We start from the raw sequence: 15,277 nt of genomic DNA on the forward strand, positions 1-15,277 counted from the left end.
TCAAGCTCGCATGTTGGGTCCCGTACCCTGGCAACTCGCAGCCTCCCTGGCGTTGTGGGATCCGCCGCATGCAGACCGATGCGGATGTGGCGGCGCTCAGTGGCTGGTTCGATGGTGTGTCACCGGGGGGCTTGTGCAGTTCTGGTGCAGTTTGGCGCGGTTTGGTTCCAATGGTGCTTCCAGCCAGTCTTGGGTGTATTGGTGTGAGTGGTGCATACCTAGGTACCTACCTAGGGTTAAGGTAAGCGATGCCGAAAGGTGGGAAAGCGGTGGGGTGGGAGTCAGAGCGAGACGCTTCATCCAGCTCCAGCTCCCAGCTTCTGCCCCATGAAGCAATCCGTTTTCATCGTCTCGGTCTGCAAATCTAAAACACCCCGGCCTCGTTGGGCATTGGTTCCCTAACCCTTGGGAGTTGGGCATTGAGAGTCCCCGGGATGCAAAAGGCGTCGAGTCGAGTCGAGGGTCTCGAAGGGACTAACAACAGTCTAATCGCATGGTCTAATCGCATGGTCTACCTAGGTAATCTCATGGTCTAGGTAATCGCATGGTATTATCAATAGTAAACGGCCCAGCCTGGTCTTGGCTTTGCCGCGGGCCAGTCTCGACTCTCCAGTGCGCCAGCAGCTTGTCTTGTCTTAGGTTGCTTGTGGACACAATCACTCACTACCTAGTACCTACCTAACTTATCCCAGATCCCAGATCCCAGACCTGTTGTCGAGTCCATGTTCATGTGTCCCGTGTCCCGCAGTCTCAAATCCATCCCGACCACGCGGAAGGATTGAATTTTGGATCGACACACGGTCGCCTACCTCATTTTGTCATTGTGTGGCTTCCATGCCCCTCCCCCACAAGCGACCTTTGTAAATTGTTGTCTGAACCCTTTCACCACTTCTTATCATCATTGCCCTTCGCCAACGCCTCCTCATCCTTTCGTTTCTGCTCCCATCCAATCGCTGCTCCCTCCAATCCCTCCAATCCCCCTACCGCGGAGACACCCCTGTCGAATCCCACGCCGACCCAACCGTACCGCGCAACGCAGTTCGGCGCCGGAGTGCCGTACGTCCATTGTCGCAGATCGCAGGTCGGGTTCCCCTCCATGGCGGCGTCTGAACCCAGGTGAACCGCAGTGAACCGCAACCATCGTCATCCAAAACGCAACGCAGGCTTTGACCATCAACGCTGTATCAAACACAACGCCCAATCATTCACGCATCCCCCAGGCGATTCACAGCATTCAACAGGCCAACACGACACCTGAAAGCCAAGGAAGCCAAGAAGCCAAGAAGACTGAAGAGGGGTGTGGAACCTTAATTCGTTCGTAGTCGCCCGCCACACCTGCTCCATCGCCTTCGACCTTATCCGGCGGTACCACAAGCTGCTAGCACGACGCTCTCGCACGCCTACACCTACGTAGTAGGTACATACCTTGCCTGCCTCGTCCGTACATTAGTGCTTCGTACACCTTGTACCTTCTTTCCACTTCCTCCTCCTCCAAATCCCCGTCCTTCACCTCAACCTGCTGAGCCTCATCCACTGCTCCGCCCCATCGTCTACTCCTCACTTGTCGTTTGCCGTATCCCGTCCGTCGCCTCGTCGTCTGTTGCCTCGTCGTCATCTCCCTTGCGTTGCGACCTCAGAAGTCGACTCCCCGCCGCCCTTGAACCGACGTCTCTGCAGCGCGAACCACTCTCGACGCCCAGCGTCTCTCATCTCTGCACCCCGGTCCAACGAACCCTGCGCAAACTGCCTTCTGCAACAACCACCCAGCGCCCAGCGCCTCCTCCTCCTTGTTGACGCTCGTTTCTCTCCAAGCCGTCTTGGCTTTCGATTTTTTCTCTCGCATCTCAGCCTCCCCTCCCAAAGGTAATTCCCCCCCATCCCATGTCCACTGCGACACAACCACGACTCGTTGGCTGGATCGTTCTCCATTCCCGCCTCGACAGCCGTCTCGTTTTTTCAAGCCTGCTCCACCACTTTGAATGCGCCGCAGAACTGCCCTCTGTCCCTCATCGCAGCCCAAAATACCGGCTTCTGAGCCCGGCTGACGTGGGCTTTTGTCTAGATTTCAAATCGGGGTTTCCGCTTCCAAGCGCTATCTCCGACTGTAGCGGGTTCGCGCTTTTCATCCTCCGTGCCTCCATCCGGCGTTAGGACGTCCCCCCACGACGTCATCACCGCCGCAAAATATACCCTCCGACACCCGACCTCGACACCTCGTCAGCCTACTCCGGGCGCCAGCCGAAACCACACAAAACGGACGCTTCAAGAGCTCACCGTCGCGGCTCCTTCTTTGCTGTCCTCGGTCGATTATTCCATCCTCCTTAACAGCTTCCCATAGCGTCAGATCATCGGAAACGACTCCTGGGTGGTTCTGAGAAAAGGGTCGGCCAGCGAGCCTTGACTATACTCCCACGCCACCACGCGACATTTGAGACACTCGTCGCGCTTGAGTGACACGGGGATCTGGCACAATGGGCAACCAGAATTCCAGAGAGAGCGGTGGTTCCGGCTCCAAGAGCTCCGGCTCTGCCGGTGCTGTCGACCCGCCCCTCCAGTCATACCCGTCCTTCAGCAGGTCCGACACGAAGGACTCGTCGCGATCTTTCCGCTCCCTGCGATCCAAGATCCCCGGCAGCGGCAAGACTGACAGCCCGAGGAACTCGACCATTTTAGCCAACGGCGATGCAACAAATGATTCAAGCAAAACCGACGCCGCCTCAGTGCGGTCCGGCCGGAGTGGTAGGTCAAGCGCATCTCGTTTAAGCCGAGGCGACCTCCCGTCGCTCAAGCATAACCCCACCGACCTCTCCACCTCGGACTCTGCGATTCAAGAGGACCAACCTCCGCCTTCCCCCATCCATGGTTCGGCCAAGGGCGGCAACCATGATGTGAGCGCTGCCCAAGCCTCGGGCGAGGTTGACCACGTCTCCGACCAACCCCCCTCTGCCCATGCTGGTGTCAACACCCATATGCAAACTCCGGGCCAATCCATCTTGGTGAAGCGGGACAATGCCATCAATCCCGTCCATAAGCAGATGGACCCCGACGCCAAAGGCGAGACAAATTCCAATGTAGCCATGGCTGACATCAAAGATATTGACCTCGATGACTTTATTAAGCGTCTTCTTGATGCGGGTTACGCCGGAAAGGTGACCAAAAGTGTTTGCCTCAAGAATGCCGAGATTGTCGCCATTTGCCAGCGTGCGAGAGAGGTGTTCCTGTCTCAGCCTGCTCTGCTGGAGCTAGACGCCCCTGTCAAGGTCGTCGGCGATGTCCACGGACAGTACACGGACCTCATCCGAATGTTTGAGATGTGTGGCTTCCCGCCCATGTCCAACTACCTCTTTCTGGGTGATTATGTTGACCGGGGGAAGCAGTCGCTCGAGACCATTCTGCTGCTCCTCTGCTACAAGCTCAAGTTCCCCGAGAACTTTTTCCTTCTCCGCGGCAACCACGAGTGCGCCAATGTGACCCGAGTCTACGGGTTCTACGACGAGTGCAAGCGGAGGTGCAATGTCAAAATTTGGAAGACATTCGTTGACTGTTTCAACACGCTGCCGATTGCCGCCATTGTTGCTGGCAAGATTTTCTGTGTCCATGGAGGTCTCTCCCCCGCCCTCAGCCACATGGACGACATCCGAAACATCGCGCGACCGACTGATGTGCCCGACTACGGCCTGCTCAACGACCTCCTGTGGTCGGATCCTGCAGACATGGAACAAGATTGGGAAGCTAATGAACGAGGAGTCAGCTACTGCTTTGGAAAACGCGTCATCACCGACTTCTTGGCCGTTCACGATTTCGATCTCATCTGTCGCGCGCATATGGTCGTCGAGGACGGATACGAATTCTTCAACGACAGGGTGCTGGTCACCGTCTTCAGCGCTCCAAATGTACGTTCCCCACCTTTGCTTGCCCTAACGTTGCTAACTTGCTGTAGTATTGTGGCGAATTTGATAACTGGGGTGCCGTCATGTCGGTTTCTGCCGAGCTTCTCTGCAGCTTCGAGTTACTTAAGCCTCTTGACTCGACAGCTCTCAAGAGTCACATCAAGAAGAGTCGCAACAAGCGACAGCACATGCTGAACAGCCCTGTAAGTTGCCAGTCGATAGGTTACCCGTCTGCAATGTGCACTCACTGACCCTTCTCAGCCGGCCATGGTTCAGCCCCAGAGCGTATAAGTGTGGGATGGCATGCAGTCACGAAACACCAGCAAAGAATCATTTTTCTCGACTCCCCTCACTGGGAGCATTCTAATACGTATGAGAGACGGCTGGCGATCCGAGGGCAACCCAGGAAGAGTCGGACGCCGTGGTTTGGAGCGACGCAACTGGACAACACCCGAAAGACCTTTTTTGGGAAACGAATTGCGACTAGGAGGATTTCAAGCGAAGGAAACAGGGTTATTCAGCACGGGAAATGTGTCTATCATGCCCACGGGGTGACAACCGTGTTGGGGTGGTCCGCATCGACCTTGGCTTGATCCGAGTGGGCAGACGTAACTGTCCTCCCAACGACCAGAAATGGTCAACTCGGCACGCGAGATCCATGTCGCCGCCACATAGCTGCAGCATCCGCCCCGGGGAGTCTAGATGGGCTTAGCTCTGCGTCTTGCATGGCGCAATGTACATGTATCGCACCGTCTTTGAGGCTGCCGAGTGAGCAGTCCACGTCTCGCTAGAAGTGCTAATGTACGAGTGTCAAACTGGTGTTGTACTGCCCGGAGTCTTCGGATCTTGCTTCGCGTTGGTTTCAAAGACAATAAATAGCTTTTTGCTCAATAAGATACACAGAGGTGCTATTGATTGAATTCAGCTGGCACGAATTGGTTTGTGAAATGCCCGTATGAAGAACGGCGAATTGATCGGTGTAAGTGAACTGTCCAATAAGCGTGGGGGATTCCCGCTTAGTCATGCAATCAACCGACATCAGAAAATTGGGCATGGCAAGGTGCAAACTCCAGCTCACCAACCTCAAACGACATCAAGCAACAATGCATCGCAACGCCTTTCGTTCGGTGTGTAGCCGAACAAGGCCCGAGCTCGAGCAGGCCTCCGATGCTCTTCGAAGCTGCATCCGCCAATTCTCTACGACGCAATTGCAAGCCGCCGACGACAATGGCCCCAGCCACGCAGCGAACCGCCCTCCCCACAGCCGATCTCATGCTGCCACAACCGAGATCAATTCCTTCGCCCGATCTCGCAGCCCCGTTCGACCTGGCCCCGCGGCCTCTGGCCCGGCGGGCGGACCCCGAGTCCTCGATGTGAAGAGCCTTCCTAGATTATCGCTCCGTGGCCGTGGGAATTTCCGTGGACGTGGGTTACGAGGAGGAAGCGCCCCCCAGGGCGACCGTCCTTCAAGGGGCCGTGGTGGTTTTGCCCCTAGAGGTGACTTCGGTGCTCGGGGTGGCTTCGGCAATCGAGGTGGCTTCAGTGCCAGAGGCTCTAGAGGTGGTAGAGGAGGGAGAGTAGGCAGAGGCGGCCGAGGTGGTAGGGGACGTGGTGGAGCGAGGGGTATGCAGGGACGGCGCCAGGAAGGTGACGAGAAGGACCGCAAGACTCGAGGAGACGAGTTTGCGCGATTGGATCCCGATGAGCAGGCCTTCGACGACAGCATCCGTTTCGGTGTGGCCTCCCAGTATACCCCGTCTCTGACGCTTGAGTCTCTCGCCGACTTTGCGCCCGTCGCACCCTCCAGCTCCGCCGGCAATTCGGCGGCCGTCCTACAGAACCTCAGCGTCCTCGGCACAGCCGACCACGTTGGGGCCCCCCAGGCCTTCCAGGCCCGTCACTACGCCGCTGAGATTGAGGCTGGCGGCATGCGCTTCTTCGCCGACACCCAAGCCCGGGCCGTCGCCGAGGAGTACCTCCAACAGAAGAACAAGCCCGCCGAGACCACTGAGGCCGCCGAGGGCGAGGGTGAGGCTCCGGCCGCGACGCCCACGCCCATCATCACCGGCGCCGAGGAGGCTATCCGCAAGGTCATCCTCGAAAAGGCCGTTATGGGCCAGCACGAGACGCCCAAGTTTGCTATGGACCCCACTGGCTTGTCCCGCTCGTGGCACCTCCGCGCCGAGACTTACACAACCAACGATGTCAATGCGTTTGAGAACAAGCTGACGTCGCTGTTGGCCAAGAGGGGAGGAAAGCCGGCAGGGAAGGCCAAGGCAAACGCTTGATGATAAATAAAGAGAAATCGAGAGGGATCTAGAGAGGAAAACCAGTGTACACTTTTGTCACGATATGTAGTAATATATACAACGTCCCATCCACCTTTTCGCGGTTGTAGTCTCTTAACATGCCTTTTTGGCAACTTCTGAGCCCTTTTGTTTGATCGTACAGCTACATAACACCATATACGTACCTGCAACTCCATTACAGCTGGCGGATCATCTGGGCCTCCTCCTGGTCGAGCTCCTTCATCTTCTTGTCTTGCACCTTTTGGAGCTCCTTCTCGGCTCGCTTCACAGCGTCCGGCAGCACAGTGCCGTTCTTCTTCCAGTCCTTCAGCGTCTTTTCATGTCGAGAACGCACCTGGCGGATGCGCTCGCGGTACGCCTGCATGGTCTCCTTGATGCGGCGAGCGACGTCATCCTTGCGCTCGAGCTCGACCTTGAGGAGCAGCTCGAGATCGTTGTCTTCGGAACGCTGAGGCTGCTGGTTGAACTCGCGGCTGGCCTGGACGGCGGACATGATGGGCTTGATGTAGTCCTTGTCGTTGACGAGCAGGGAGATGGTGCGGCCGGAGCGGGGCACGACCTGAGCGAGCTCGCTAAGCGGGAAGGACGCGGCGGCATCGGCGCCGGGGTCCTTGACGGAGACGGGGAGGGCGCCGAGGTTGGTCGGGTTGAAGCGGCCGCCGTGGACCATGCCAGCGAGCTGGGCCTTGAAGTGGGCGTCGATGGGTGCGTAGGCGTCAGTCACGATGGAGAAGTCGAGGGGGTCTTCGGGGTTGGCCTGGCCAGCCTTGGGAGAGGAGGATTTGGAGGACTTGGAAGATGGAGCTGGGGCGTCATTGCTAGCAACAGCATCCCTGTGTTTGGGGCTGTCCGTGGGAATGGCGATCTTGCGCTTCTTCAGGAGGGGCGTCGAAGAGCTGAAGAGACGGACGGTGGACTGAGTGGGAAGGGCGGCGGTTATGCTTCGTCGAGGGAGGCTCTGGAAAGCCGGTCTAGAGGAAGCGTCAGTCGGGGTTTGACGTCAGACGTGAGCTGTAGCGCTAGGCCGAGCATCTCCATGTGACAAAAACATACCCTTCGGACGCCAGGAGGCGCAGGCAGTGCCTTGCAGGCGCATTGGCTCGTGAGAATGCCATGGCTGTGATTGTGGCGGGGAGCAAGTGAGGTCTGTCGATCAAGTCGAAATCCTTGCGTGTGAGCTTCCGACGTCAGTTCACCAAGTTTCACGCCCGCGCTACGTACCCGTCTTAATTGGCTTGTGTGGGGTGGGGTGCGCTTCTCCACGGTTTGCGAGGTACGTACCTGCCTGTGCATTCCATGTCAATGACTTCCCCAGGTCGAACAAGGCTGTCTTGCCTTGTGATTTAGACCAGCTGTTGCAGCAGCTATCGCATTATTTATGCAATTTATCTCTTGGCTGCACTGATAAGCATTTAATCAAGTGCTTCAATCCTCTAGTTTGCCCATTCCTTTAGCTGGTCTCAGCGGGCTCCCTCTTTTAACCTAATCCTCCTGGTAATCCCAGACTCTCTCTGTCTCCGGCCCGGTTTGCACGGACCGTATCTTTTATCAATAAACCAGACATTACTTAGTTTATGGTAATTAGGTTACGGTATTTAGCTTATTTTTTTTTTATTTTTTTTTAGTTTATGGTTCTTCTCCTTCCACACCTACCATTTCTACAGAACCGACGTTGACGTTGGCTTCGGACGAACCCCTCTCTGAAGGCGCAGCAAGCTAGGATGAGCTCCAACCTATCGGTTAGAATCCCAAACCGAATCCCCATTCGGGAGGCATACCAAGCCACTGGAATCGACTGGAACGAAGCGTACACAAACTGGTCGCAGGTAGAGCAGAAGTGCCTCGAGCTTCAAAGATGGCTGAACACAAGGTCAAAGATCATCATTGTGGTGGGATCTGAGAACCACCAATCCTTCAACCTGCTGCTCGACCTGGAGCCAAAATCCGGGGCTCTTGAAACCTTGAAGGTCAAGCTAAACGTGCCGTTCAGAATGTTTGGCGAAGACCCATACCTGTTACTGGTGCGGGACAAATCAACCAAGGATATCAAGCAAGTGGTATTCTTCTCCTTCCACAGCCAGTACTTCTACAGACCCGAGGCTGGTATGCACTTCCGGGCATACCATGACCTGCTCTGGAATGCTGCTTGCGAGATGGCAGGGATTGAGGTGCAGACCTCAAACTACTTTCTCAAGCAAGCTGAAGCAGTAAGGCACTCTGGGAAAAAGTCAGCTGTAAACCAGAAGGCCACCCAGATGAACCTTAGCTTTGGGCTCCGAAGCCATGAGAAGAGGTCGGGTATTTTCTTGTCTGAGACCCTCGTTCATAGGACATTCAAGAAATCCCTCCGGAAAAAAGCACTATGCGGATAGGCTTGTTCCCTTCAAGGGAGCAGGAGTCGAACTTGCTACAGGGAATTGTAAATCACTTATATACCTACGTCTCAGTGAAGCAAGACGGATCGTAGGAGGGCGGCCCATTAGTCTCGTGACGCTTGACTGGGGTTTTACTATGTAGGACTGAGTTTATGGTACTTAGTTTATAGTTCTTCGTTAGTAGTTCTTAGTTTATAATTCTTAGTTTATAATTCTTAGTTTATAGTTCTTAGTTTATAGTTCTTAGTTTATGGTACTTAGTTTATAACACTTAGCTTATAGCACTTAGTTTATGGTATTGAGTCGGGGATTTCCGGTCTTTTGGGGATATAGTTCATTTGATCAGATACTTGCCGCGACTAGGGCTAAGACTGACGGCTTCCTTCAACAGGAAATACCGTGCCGGATAGGGACCAGTGGCCTGACCCATTGGGACCATGAATTGGGAGACATTAAGCAAGATCTATTAGGAAGAATCACCCCTTCTAGTATCTCATTCAATACAAAGTCTTTTAAACCAATCTTTGGAGACCTCTCAGAGATCTATTTGATCAAATGGTATCAGCTGAGAAGACTGTTATTATCACTCAATTGGTCCATCTACCCGAATTTTGATCTCGACCCTAGCTACCCTTTCCGTCACGACACTATCGCGGTCATCACAGATCTGCCTTTGGGTGGGTTATGCGTTCTTAGTGTCCCCTGTCCCCGCCCTCACTTAGTATTTAGTTTATGGTGTTCTTCCCCATCCACAGCCTTTTACGGGGCTGTTGGACCTCGGAAACGGCATGAACTCGCAAGAAATGCTTCTTCTGGTTTCTGTTAAGTTCATTTCCGGCAAGCTTTGTCAATGTCTGTCGGACGTCCTGCTGGTACGAGCTCATTGAGGTCGTATTCGGGTCCATCGCGATTAATTGACGGGCTTGGAATGAGTTCAAGAGAGCCTGGATCTTGGGCTCCATGACATTCCGCCGGGACTTCGGGCCTAGGTGCAGATGAGCCTTCTGGCTCACCGCCTGCTCCGAACCCTTCCACTCTTCGGTTGCCTTGGTGCTCTGGGCCTTGGCTTGGCCATCGGCAAAGTTCTGTTGGTGTGTGCTGTACACCTTATTAAAGTTGGAGGACTGTCTCCACTCAGGAGACTGTCGAGTCTCAGCACCCTTCTCCGAAAACAGCTTGGCAATGCCGCCAACCCAGCTACCTATTGCCTTTTTCCCCCTTTACTCTTCATTAAATATTTTATGTTTATTTTATCAAGAGGTTAGGGTGCCCTAGTACACACATACCCAGAGGGGGGACTAGAAGCTCAACAGTAAAAAAAAACACAAACAATAGGATCAACAATACAGACTATTTACCCAGTCCATTCAAAGATCAACAATACACTCGGACAGACTAAGGTTTCTAGTCCAAATGTTTATTTTATTGTTTATCTACAAGTGTTAAGGTTGGTGGTAACAGCACGCTCTCCTAACATACCCCAAATGGTTAAACAGTTTGAGTAAACGGACTATGATTTCTTATGTATGAGGTACGATGTGGAGAGGTGGTGGGTGTATATTACATGTCTCTTCCAGCTATACATAGTATTGCGCTGGTGGGTCATTACGGTATAATGGGACGAGAGACAGTTATCAATGTCAGCTTCTCCGTGATAGTCACAAGTTGCATTCGCTCATTTTCTTTAGTGCCGATATTACCTATGTGCAAATACTTTAATTCATGAATCACAAAGATAGATAAATCGACAAGCACTCCCTTCGCGCGCTACGGCATACCGATCAGAAAGCTGCATTTGTGCTCTAGGTATCCAAACCATAGTAATTACACCCAGCCCATATCTCCTCTTCTCATTATAATGGCGATTACTGGAGCTACTTAAACCTCTCAAGCACTTGATGCTCAGCTCAAGACTGCAGGGGTTTGCCCATTCCACCGGACGTCACCATCTTCGTGACCTGGTACTCGGCGATACCGTCCAGAGATCCCTCGCGGCCAAAGCCACTCTCCTTGACACCGCCGAAGGGTGACGCAGGATCTGAGATCAGACCTGTGTTGACGCCGACCATGCCAACTTCAAGGCTCTCGGCGATGCGGTGCACCCGCTCAATATCCTTGGAGAAGAAATAACCAGCAAGGCCCACATTAGTGTCGTTGGCCATCTTCACTACCTCCTCCTCCGTCTCAAAGGGAAACAGGCCGGCAACAGGGCCAAATGTCTCCTGGGACGCCATGTCCATCTCGGGGGTCATGTCCCTGATAACGGTGGGTGCGTAGAAGTTCGGGCCGAGGTCCGTGATTCGCTGGCCACCGATGGTCACCTTGCCGCCCTTCTGCTCGGCATCTTGAACGTGGGCCTCGGCCTTGGAGACGGCTCGGTCGTGGATGAGAGGTCCATGGGTGATACCCTCCCCGAAACCATTGCCCACGCGGAACGCCTCAACCTTCTCGGTGAGCTTCTGGGCGAACTCGTCGTAGATACCCTTTTGCACGTAGATGCGGTTCGCACACACGCAGGTCTGACCTGAGGAGCGGAACTTTGAGGCAATAGCACCCGCAACAGCAGCATCAACATCGGCATCGTCAAATACAATAAACGGGGCGTTTCCACCGAGCTCCATCGAGAGCTTCTTGAGGGTACTGGAAGACTGCTTCATTAAGAGCTTGCCGACCCCGGTGGAACCGGTAAATGAGATCTTCTTGATAGTAGGCGATGAAGTGAGAAGCTCTCCAAGCTCAGGGGTGTTGTCCAAGGACGTCACAATATTAACAACACCCTTGGGGATGCCCGCTCGGTGAGCGAGCTCGGCCAGGGCTAAGGAAGTATAGGGAGTCTCGCCGGGAGCCTTGCAGACGACGGTGCAACCCGCTGCCAGCGCAGGGCCGATCTTCCTCGTGATCATGGCCGCGGGGAAGTTCCACCTATCGTCTGGTCAGTTTGGAAGCGTGAGGTCAAGATGGGTTATGACTCACGGGGTGATCAATCCGCATACTCCAACAGGCTCCTTAAGGGTCCAGACTCGGTTTCCGGGCACGGAGGTGGGTATGGTATTGCCGTAGACTCGCGGCGCCTCCTCACTAAACCACTCCAGGAAATTGGCCGCGTACGTAGCTTCTCCCTTGGCGTCTGCGAGCGGCTTTCCATTCTCCCAGGTAATTAGGGTAGCAATGTCATCTGCATTATCGATCATCTGGTCGTACCAGGCGCGCAGCAGCTTGGAGCGCTCACGGCCTGTCTTCGCACGGAACGCCGGGAAGGCATCGGCAGCGGCGACAATGGCAGATTGGGCGTCATTGGTGTCGAACTCAGGGCATGTTCCAATGAGGGCGCCCGTGGACGGATCTAGGCTAAGCGTCAGTATCGCGAAAGAGCTTGAAGCTACGGGCAGCGCATGGGACGAGACTCACCAGTGACCTCGAATGTCTTGCCTGACTTGGCCGGAACCCATTCACCGTTGACATAGCACACGTTCTGCTTCAACAACGAAGGATCTTTGAGCTGTGGAATTATCAGCATCTCGTTGAGGTTGAACTGAAGCAATCAACACCAACCTTGGGAGGCGCCAGATTGGAAGCTCGGCGGGCGAGGATCAGAGCGATGCCGGGGCCGTGTCGCAAAGCTCCTCTGCTCGACGGAGCTAAGATGCGGTGGAGGAGTGCCATGACGATCAGCAGGATCAGGTTGCAGGCTGAGATGCGGCGGTTCCGAGGAGCAGAGCGAAGAGTCAATTGGCAACGCAAAACAATGAGAAACGCCGTCCAGAGGTGGAAGCTTTCCGCTGTGATGATAGCGGGGTGACGTCTTAGCGATGGGGGAAAGAGCTTCGGTGGGGCACAAGATCCGGTGCCGGTTCGTGTCCCGGCCCGGCTATCTACAGTGCGGAGGTGGAGCCGATGCTATCATTGAGTGACAGCTTCAATATCATGCTTTACTCAGGCGATTAACAATTAATTTGGGCGGCGCAGGTCAATCAATTGAGGTCAACATGCGGCGTAGATGGCGTTCTCATGAAGCAATGCACAGCAGAGCGCCGGGATTGGTTATATCGTATGCATCATGTATGTGAGGTACCCCTTCGGGTGGGTCGAGCTTCAGCCGGCTTGTTTACCGGCCATCATGGGCTCCAAGACTCTCCCCATCATCAATTGTGCCGGCCGATATCAGTATTGGGGATAGTAGCAAATCTAATTGCAAATCGATAAGAGGTGTCTCAGTCTCCTCTTGAGGTAAGGAGACGAGGAGTGGATAACGTCCAACACGAAAGAAACCACAGGCCTCTCTAGTCACAGAAACCACTCGACGACACCTTGTAGAAGCAAATAGCGTAGTAAAAAAAAGAATTGGCGATGCCTAGAATCGAACCAGGGATCTTCTCTCATGAACACACGGAACGAGGTAAAACCCGGATCTCGTAAGAAAACTTCTTGCGAAAGAAGGCTGACCAATCCCGTGTAACATCCCACGGGTGTTTGTAACACTGCGTGTTTGTAAGAGACGCTCTACCACTGAGCCACATCGCCCATTTTTTGATTAACGTTGAATCAATCAGCATATGAGTTTACAGAGCTTGTTCGGAGAATCGGGCGTGCGAGCGTGGTGACGGCCAGCCCTTGAGCGACTCTTGGTAGTCCTCCTGTATGACAACCAGGCATCGCAACGTGCCACACATCCTTCACTTTCCATCCGCTCTTGTGAATAATACCAGGGCACACGTATTGAAATCTCCAAATCAACTACTCGGTCACCTCGCGAATTTGGACATTGATCCAGTTCGGTGACGTCTGGGTTCCATAAATGAATCCAGCTGCTTAGCGACCTTTTCGATTAGGAGCAGATGTTTCGAGGTCCATAGAAGTCCCTAAAGGCAAGGCAGTTTCTGGGTAAATAAAAATAAAGTTAAGCTACAAAATTACGTCCAGCTTTCTCCTGGGGTTGAAGGTAATTGTTTCTAATTACTAACCCAAATTGCGTTTGGAGCCCCCTCCTCCCTTTCTCAGATCCTCGACCGTTTGGTAAATCCCATCGCTATCCAAATTAGTCTCTCCCATATTTAACATATTGGTAAGATTTGGGCCGTGTACCGTATTGGGCCTAGTGATCGCACGAAGTTACCCAGCTGCCCCGCCTCGCTTGCATACGACACGACCAGATGGACCAGCCCCCCCCCCCCCCCCAAACCACCTAAATGCCTCATATATTCTAATATGAGCCCATTCTAACAAGTCGGTCGCGTGGCCCAGTGGTTAAGGCATCTGCTTTACATTATAAAACGCAGAGGATCGCAGGTTCGATCCCTGCCGCGATCAAGCTTGTTTTTTTGCTCTTCTGGTCTTCTGGTCTTCTGGTTGATGGTGGACGATGGTGGTTGATGGGTGGTGGAGATGGCATGGATGTTATCCATCAACCAATTGACTTCAGTTTTTTTTTCTCTCTCTACAGTAGTGCAAGGGCATGTGACGAGGAAGGTCCATGGCTCAAATTTGACAGGCTGAGGAGAAGACAATTGCGGTCAAGTGAGAGAGAACTTGAGAAACTCGGGCCATTGCTCTAGAGACTCAGATGCCACCCACTACACTCCAAGGCGACAAGGGACAGTGTGTTCATGGATCCAATGACTTCAGAAGCTTTTCATTTTCCTTTCTTCGATGCATACATAACCTCTGAGTCTATTCACCAAGGTTTCTATGGATGATAGGGAGTGTCTGGTTAATCGCTTTCACGCCCCAATTAATCTGCGAGCCGTATCTCATCCTTCCATAGCCAGCTCGCCACCGCCGACTTGATTGCATCTGGCCCGATGATGAATATATCAGACATGACCGGCCTCTGGGTGTTCTATGAAAGGGCTAAAACATGGTCATTTGGGGAAAGACTCCCAAATACCTTGACATTGAGTACGCATTCATGCGTGCCCGTGATATTTGCCCCCAAAACCTTGACAAGAAACTTAAATAAAAGTGGAGGATGAGAGCTTAAAGGCCTTGTGGCTTGCTGAAGGGACCATTATGAGTACCCTGTCTGGCCGGGAGGGTATCATATAATATCCATACCTGTGTGGATGAACCCTTCTGGCTGGAGGGCAGTGAAACCCAACGTACGGGTAGTCTGCAAGAAATCAAACCCAGCCTGGGAAACACAACCATAGCCAGATATGTAGTTTCAGCTAGGGTCAAGGCGACGGGTTTTCTACTTTCTGATCGCTTCATTTTATTTTATTTCCCCCTCCACCTCACCACCCTCACATCAATCTCCAACTCAAGATTATAAAAATAAGTATTAGTATAAAGCCTCAGAATAAATCTAAAACAAGGATTACTATAAAGCCTTATAATAAATGAAAATATTCATTTCTGTCTTATTATGAGTGTGGTCTGCCGTTTGTAGTTCAGCTCGTCATGACGAAGTCATTGACTAACGTTGGGATGCCCCTGGCAAAGAAACTATCCGTCCATCCATCCAATGGTGGTCTCATCATCCAATACCTCACGAGACCCTCTGGTCCACAAGAAAGATTCCAGATAATGAACATGGAAAAAAAAATGTACAAGTCAAGTTGTTGTCCTAAGACAGAAATCTTTCAGTGTCGATTGGCCTCTGGGCGTCCCAACAGGTCCATTGGTATATCATGCGCAAGATCCGTAACTCCAATCCCAATAACTCAAAGAAAGTGGCCATATTCGATTCCCATTGCGCTATATCCGA

At 53.1% G+C, this 15,277-nt stretch overlaps 3 protein-coding genes and 1 non-coding gene across 4 annotated transcripts; 3 read left to right on the forward strand and 1 right to left on the reverse strand.

Moving 5' to 3' along the window:
* Positions 1 to 2,471: 2,471 nt before the first annotated feature.
* Positions 2,472 to 4,181, forward strand: BGZ61DRAFT_342959 (Metallo-dependent phosphatase-like protein; the record flags this gene model as incomplete). Its single annotated transcript, XM_046239550.1, has 3 exons — positions 2,472 to 3,893; positions 3,941 to 4,093; positions 4,152 to 4,181. The coding sequence occupies 3 exons, from the start codon at positions 2,472 to 2,474 to the stop codon at positions 4,179 to 4,181; spliced, it is 1,605 nt and encodes a 534-aa protein (XP_046109638.1).
* Positions 4,182 to 4,966: 785 nt separating this feature from the next.
* On the forward strand, positions 4,967 to 6,218 carry BGZ61DRAFT_443242 (uncharacterized protein). The gene has a single exon (XM_046244848.1). It carries the CDS (start codon positions 4,994 to 4,996, stop codon positions 6,176 to 6,178), a length of 1,185 nt encoding a protein of 394 aa, XP_046109639.1. The 5' UTR covers positions 4,967 to 4,993; the 3' UTR covers positions 6,179 to 6,218.
* BGZ61DRAFT_412509 (Aldehyde/histidinol dehydrogenase) lies at positions 6,219 to 12,367 on the reverse strand. Its single transcript, XM_046243297.1, is given in 8 exon segments — positions 6,219 to 7,170; positions 7,253 to 7,316; positions 8,451 to 8,504; positions 10,330 to 10,475; positions 10,489 to 11,496; positions 11,548 to 11,917; positions 11,983 to 12,073; positions 12,127 to 12,367. The coding sequence occupies 8 exon segments, from the start codon at positions 12,235 to 12,237 to the stop codon at positions 6,375 to 6,377; spliced, it is 2,640 nt and encodes an 879-aa protein (XP_046109640.1). The 5' UTR covers positions 12,238 to 12,367; the 3' UTR covers positions 6,219 to 6,374.
* A 1,433-nt stretch (positions 12,368 to 13,800) lies between these two features.
* BGZ61DRAFT_t51 lies at positions 13,801 to 13,881 on the forward strand. Its single transcript has one exon. It is a non-coding gene; the product is annotated as a tRNA-Val (tRNA).
* Positions 13,882 to 15,277: the final 1,396 nt, after the last annotated feature.

Source organism: Ilyonectria robusta, assembly GCF_021365365.1.
Source record: "Ilyonectria robusta strain PMI_751 chromosome Unknown BGZ61scaffold_3, whole genome shotgun sequence".
Classification (NCBI taxonomy): Eukaryota; Fungi; Ascomycota; class Sordariomycetes; order Hypocreales; family Nectriaceae; genus Ilyonectria; species Ilyonectria robusta.